The 7,016-nt window shown below is 38.8% G+C and overlaps 1 protein-coding gene across 1 annotated transcript in view; it reads left to right on the top strand.

Annotated features, from left to right (window-relative positions):
- The window catches only part of LOC107723391 (zinc finger protein 501-like), a 5,052-nt gene extending 933 nt beyond the window's left edge, over positions 1–4,119 (top strand). The window contains exon 2 of the mRNA XM_016531972.1: positions 2,423–4,119. Coding sequence (XP_016387458.1) covers positions 2,423–3,822 — 1,400 coding nt within the window. The 3' untranslated portion in view covers positions 3,823–4,119. The remainder of the gene's footprint in view (positions 1–2,422) is intronic.
- Positions 4,120–7,016: the final 2,897 nt, after the last annotated feature.

Genomic DNA, 7,016 nt, shown 5'->3' with positions numbered 1-7,016 from the left:
CTTCTTTTTTTTTTTTTTTTTGGTCTCCCTCCTTACACTACTTTAGTTTCAACAACCGTTGAATATTTCATATTACTTAAATTTTTGTAGGAAAACTTACAGCATGTATCAACAGTGTACTAATATTTTGCTTCCATTGATCAGTGAAATTTATTACCCAAGCTGGGTTGCTGCAGAATTTTTATTTCAGTGATGGGTCATGTTTAGCCAGATATATGAGATCTGTTGAACAAAACGTGCAATGGAAATGTAAACATTAAAATATAGGATGCTCCTGGTGAGACACTATAAGGTAATGAAATTAAGAGAAGGAAACACTGAAAACACTATAGTTTGTTACAGTATTGCCATTTATATGGAGTTTCTGTTGTTTTGCTTTTTTGATGTTTTTTGTTTTCGTTTTGTTTTGACTGGTATTTATGTATGTTGATGTAGAAAGTACTTTTTTTTTTTTGAATTAATGTCATGGTGAATTATAAGATATTTTGAAAAGTGTTCATTTGACATTATGATTATTTAATGTAAATAATAGAAACCATAAACCATGAGAAGCCATATGTTTATCTCGGATTCCACTCCAGAGAAAGCAATTTTAAGCTAACAGTTGGTTAATTTGTTAGGTTAAACCAGGAAAACTTATTGTGATATAAATTATGCGCAAAACCAAAACAGATTTGGTTTCGAATATGGTAAAGAAAGCTTTGTGTTCTGTTCAGACGTTTTCAAATGCTTTTACAGTTTTTACTGTGGTTTATGCACATGCCTTTGATGCGGTTTGTCCATAATAAAATATCATCCATTAATGGTTACCAGGGTTGGTTGGTTGTGTTGTCTTTGTTTTTGTACCTGACTTAACACTTACTTACTTCTAAAAATTAGTCTGAGAATAAAATTACTTACTGCTGTGTGTAACCAAAAACAGTAATTGCACAGATCTGTTTTTTTGTGTTCGATGAATTTAGCTGTATTATATATTATATAGATGCTAAGAAACGGTGTGAAAGTTGTCAAAACATATTATATATAAGTTACGTGATTTTATTAAAGGGGTCATATGATGCGATTTCATTTTTTCCTTTCTCTTTGGAGTGTTACAAGCTCTTGGTGCATAAAGAAGATCTGTAAAGTTGCAAAGACTAAAGTCTCAAATCCAAAGAGATATTCTTTATAAAAGTTAAGAGTCAGCCACACCTACCTAAAACGGCTCGTTCGAACACGCCCCCACATATCTACCTCACTATGTGGGAAGATTTACATAACGCCGCCCAAATGTCATTACACCAAATACACAAAATAATGTTCTTTTTAGCAGCATCATATGACCCCTTTAAGTTTAAAATTATTTTATTGGGAAGTTTTGAATATGTCCACTAAAAAGGAAAAAAAAAAAAGGTTCAGTCACTTTTATTTTGAAAAATCAATGCTTTTACAGTTTTTACTGTGGTTTATGCACATGCCTTTGATGCGGTTTGTCCATAATAAAATATCATCCATTAATGGTTACCAGGGTTGGTTGGTTGTGTTGTCTTTGTTTTTGTACCTGACTTAACACTTACTTACTTCTAAAAATTTGTCTGAGAATAAAATTACTTACTGCTGTGTGTAACCAAAAACAGTAACTGCACAGATCTGTTTTTTTGTGTTCGATGAATTTAGCTGTATTATATATTATATAGATGCTAAGAAACGGTGTGAAAGTTGTCAAAACATATTATATATAAGTTACGTGATTTTATTAAGTTTAAAATTATTTTATTGGGAAGTTTTGAATATGTCCACTAAAAAGGAAAAAAAAAAAGGTTCAGTCACTTTTATTTTGAAAAATTGCCTCAGCGTTGATCTTATTTTGAAACGAGTTGTCGTTGCTGGCTTTACATAATATTTATAACCAGCATCGATTTAACGTATTTCACACCTGAAAGACAGAGTCAGTTCTAATTACGCTAGGTCCGCTAAATTTTCACTAGTATAATTAGACGTGTTGGTGTGATTTTAGCGGTGTATGTGTAAGACGCCTGTTTGAGTTGTAGGATGCTGTACACTGAGGGCTGTGACAGTCCACTGGACAATCAACACAGTCTGCAGTCCAATCGAATATACATTGCCGCCTAAATGCAGCAGATTAACTAAAGGTTTAGTATTTCCGGTAAGAACATTTTGTGTTTTACTTAAGTCAACACGACACTTCTGTTTACATCTGCATGTTTGCAACCCGCTAATACTGTCACATGCGCTATATTAACCTTCATGACCATATCATAAATCATAAACCAGTGTTAGTTGGTGTCCCAGCCTGGTCAGGCAGCCTTCTTGGCTGGTTTTAGAGGAGGTTTGCGCGATAATTTGACTTGACATTTGACTGCACAAGACTGTTTCTTTATCAGTTAACATTATATTTTTCTGTCCCTTTTCCTCTCCGCAGCTTCCCCCTCCCTGATTTTTCCTTGTCCCCATTGCAGTGTGACTTTCACTGACTTTAAATACTTGGACAAACACCTCAAATGGTGCCATCGAAGTGAATACCTGGCATGGGTGAAAAACCACAAAGTCTACAACTGCTCTAAAATATCCTCCAGGATGCTCAACTGCTCGTCGTGCCACTATCGGTTCTTCTCTCCGAGGCAGCTGGAGACCCACATGCGCAGGACCCACCTCCCTATGCCCAAACCCATCCGAAAGCGCTACACCTGCCCGCAGTGTGATCGTAGCTTCGATTACATCGGTAACCTGCAAAACCACTGCCGAAGATGCCATGGCTTAGCCACGGTGTGTAAAGATGGACAAATTAGCTGTGCTAAATGCGGTAAAAGCTTTGCTGGAGTCTGGGGTCTCGGACCACATCGCTGCCATGAGGACGAGAAGAAACCCAAGGTGGCTGTCGACGAACCCATTTGCACGGACCGTGGCTATTTGTGCCGAGATTGTGGCAAGAACTGCTCTATGCCTCAGTGTCTGACGATACACAAATGCACTCATGCTGGTGAGAAGCCATGCGTCTGCGAAGACTGCGGCCGTAGGTTTCATGATACGGGGAGTCTGCGGAAACACAAAGTCATACATACAGGGAACCGGCCATACAAGTGCCCCGAATGTGGTAAAGAGTTTGCAAGGATGGCCCACCTCAGATGTCATCTGCGAACCCACACGGGGGAAAGGCCGTACCCTTGCCCCCAATGCGGGATGAGATTCAGCCACCGATCGACACTTCGAATCCACCAACAAGTTCACTCTAAGGAAAAAGCATTTTCATGCCCAGACTGTGGCAAAATGTTCTCCACTCTGAGATACGTGAAGGTCCACCAAAGAGCGCACAACTCTGAGCGAATGCTGCAGTGCAGAGAATGTACGAAGACGTTTTCACGGGAGGACGTGCTCAAGAAACACCTACGCATTCACATGGGCGAACGGCCGTACCAGTGCAACGTCTGCAGCAAACGTTTTGTCCGCATCTCGCACCTGAAAAACCACATGCGCACGCACACCGGCGAGAAACCGTACCGTTGTGAGCAGTGCGGCTCCAGCTACGCCCAATCCGGCGATTTGACCAAACACATGAGGAGACACACAGGGGAAAAACCCTTCGCCTGTTCTGACTGCGACCGCCGCTTCAACAACTCGGGCGACTTGAGCAAGCACAGGCGCAGTCACACGGGCCACAGACCCTACAAGTGTATGGAGTGTGGGATGAGTTTTCTCATGCCCCAGCACCTGAAGTTACACAAACTAACACACACGGGCGAGAGGCCGTACAGCTGCCCGCGGTGTCTCCGCACCTTCACTCGCCCGCACCATCTTTCTCAACACATGGAAAAACACATATGAGGATAGATGGATAGCTGCACTACTTCTGTCTAATCTCAGTTTAATTTAGGAAAATGAATTGGGAGTTCATTGATGAATTGGAAATCAGTTTAATTTTTAAAAGTAACCGAATCCAGATGCATAGTCTTCCTTTCTGGACTGTCCTTAAAGGTTTAACATTATAGTTATTTTGCATGCTCAACTCCATTGGAGATATCGAATAGAATTAATGCCTTACACTTATTGTTGTTAATATGGGCAATAAATTTGGCAAAAAAGCACCAGACAAACTGTGCTTTAAAGTGTCTATTTAAGGCACAGGCGTCGTTAGCAGTGTAGCTTGAATGTTAATTAATTTAAAGTTCATATTTAACCATTTAAAGACACTGTTGGTTCTACTTCTGCTGTGGCCTAATAATATTCTATGATTATTATTATTATTTTAATATTAATCTGTGAGCTTTATGATGGAAGCATTCAAGGGCTGCAACATCTCTAATTTGAGGTCAAAATTTCTCTTTGCTGTACTAAAGACATCTGCAAATATTAATAAAAGATGACTATGAGGCAAAATTACAGAATTTTTACATTTACAACACATTTACGCTAAGTGTAGCAGTGATTTTAGGGTTCCATTAAACCCATTTTGTGTTAATATGAAATTATGTACTTTTGCCTCATTCATTTTTTTAAATCATATTTTCAGATGCCTTGTGTACAGCAAAAAAGCAATTTTGTGTTTGCTATCCTAACGCTTTATGGAGGGCACTGTAAATCTGTTGAATTGTGTGTTGAATTGTCACCAAGTAAATACTGTAATGGGTTGGTTATTTTACAGTTTATTGTAGTTGATCCATTTGATGTCAATGTTCAATGCCAAAGTATTCTGAGAGTAAGATAATTGTATTATTATTGTGGTGTAGATGAAAGTAAATTTGCATTTATGCTTTGAAGCACAAGTATTCCTGATATATATATACATCTGAAACTGTATTCTTCTTATCTTAAAACAGTAAATACAGTATGCAAACCATGGCCATTTTGTCTAAAGCATTGTCTTTTTGTCTTTCCTTCTCAGCTTGTGCACAGACAACCAAAGCATCGTTGCAGTCTGTGCAGATGCTCAAAGCCAATAGATGGATCACTTGGTCAAAGGGCCCAAACAGGTCTGCTTCAGTCAATGTTGGGGGAATAGCCCTATTATTTTTATGTCTGCGATTACGAGGACAGCACCGTTGCTGGTGCACTGACACAGATAACAAAGATGTATTTAGGGCTCAATAATATTGAGTCTACCTTTGTTTAAAGCTGGAATCAATACTTCTTAAAGCATGTCCATTTTTCATTTAGCAAGCCTCTTGTCTGAGAGGAGGTTGTAGGGAGATGTATGGAAGGGAGTGTGTTTTAATTCTCTCTGTTGCTGTAGTAATAATAATTGTCAGAACAAACACGGCTCCTAAAGATCGGGTGATAGGGAGGTGAGTCACATGCACAAAATTGATAGATTTTGAAAATTGAGACGGATTACATGACAGTTTTTTTTTTTCCTCCCATGATTTTCTTGTTTTACAGCGTACGGACAGAAATGACCATTGGAGACATAACATGGGTAAACCTTTTGAGTTTTTGAATATATGCTCTACAAACACTACTGTATTTTACAAGACATAACAGTCACTCTATAAAGAATGTAAATGTTTATAAATTGACACAAACGTTTCAATTTGGTAGCAGTTCCTCCTTTGGGGCACCAGGGGGAAACGGATATCTGTCAATGTGTGCTTTTGGGAATTAGGATGTGCTTTGGTGCCATCTGTCTCTCCTGTGCTTCTCACTCTTCCCACAGTGAGACAACCTTCTGGGTTACTTCACACAAACAAGTGAAAAAGCACAACAATGCGTAACATGGATTTCTGCATGTGTTACTCCCTTGTCTCTGTGTCAAAGCTTTTTTTTATTTCGTTGCACTGTGCTGTTTTTACATAATTTTATATGTATTCATTTGATAGATGTACGGCAGAAGACGCTTCTTGCGACTTTTTCCGCCTTTCCCGAACCAGGGCTTAAAAATGCATCACAGGACTCTGCGTTCTTTCTTTTTGTTGCACTATGTCTTGCGTTTTTTAATGCAAGAATGCTGTTTGTATAAACCGTAGAGGAATACACTACACGGCTTTAAATCTGAACAGGTTTTTAAAATGCTAGGCATCACACACTTGCCAACTTTGTAAATGGTTACAGAAAAACTTAACATACACTAAACGACTGAAGATCATACACCACTCGACTTTCAAGTCGTTTCGAACACAAAAAACGTGTGCCTCGTTGCGGAAACACATGACAAATGAAACCGGTATGTGTTCTGAAATTGCCTCAAAATATCAAACATGTTGGATATGCTCTGACTGGATGGAATCATGGGAAAAATGAGTCGGTGCCCATCATACACTAAACAATTTTGAAAATTATTTTCTGTGAACTCCGACTGCTCTAAATCTGCAGAATGCGTTGAGTTTCGCCAACTAGCATTGACACCTCCAGACTAGTGATGTCCGGTTCGTGAACGAATCGTTCGATTTAACCGGTTCTTCTTAGTGAACCGGTTGAACCAGTTCACTAAATCGGACTGAATCGTTTGAAACGGTTCGCGTCTCCAGTAAGCATTAATCCACAAATTACTTAAGTTATTCACTTTTTTTACGTGGTTGCAAAACTTAATTGTAAACTTTTCAGATCATGATTATGTTTTAACTGACTGAAGTTATGATTACTGACTTTATATATTTGAATGTGTATTTTCATCCTGGCCCGGGACGATAGACTTGATATCATTACGTCATCGCGAATGACGTCATTAGGGCGTAAAAGAACCGATGAACCGTTTTTTTTTAATCGGTTCATTGAAACGAACTGTCCGAAAGAACCGGTTCGCGGAAAAGAACCGGACTTCCCATCACTACTCCAGACAAATCGGGGCAAAAATCTATGTAGAAGTCATGTAGCGTATTCCAGCCTTTAGTTTACTACATAGCTACTATGCTATCAAGTGTGTTTACTTGTTTTCTCAGATCATATTTTGATCTTTGATCTGTGATATGACCTGTGTTCTTTTGTAAAATGCTCCATCAGCGGTCAGTGCTGAAACTCTAATACCCTTTTTACAGTCAGTTTTCTGACCGACCATCTCTAGAATACTCTAAAATTGAATTACTTCA

Source organism: Sinocyclocheilus rhinocerous, unplaced genomic scaffold (assembly GCF_001515625.1).
Source record: "Sinocyclocheilus rhinocerous isolate Xijiao unplaced genomic scaffold, SAMN03320098_v1.1 scaffold241, whole genome shotgun sequence".
Classification (NCBI taxonomy): Eukaryota; Metazoa; Chordata; class Actinopteri; order Cypriniformes; family Cyprinidae; genus Sinocyclocheilus; species Sinocyclocheilus rhinocerous.
Note: the sequence above shows the minus strand (reverse complement) of the source record. Positions and strands in the feature narration are given on the sequence as shown.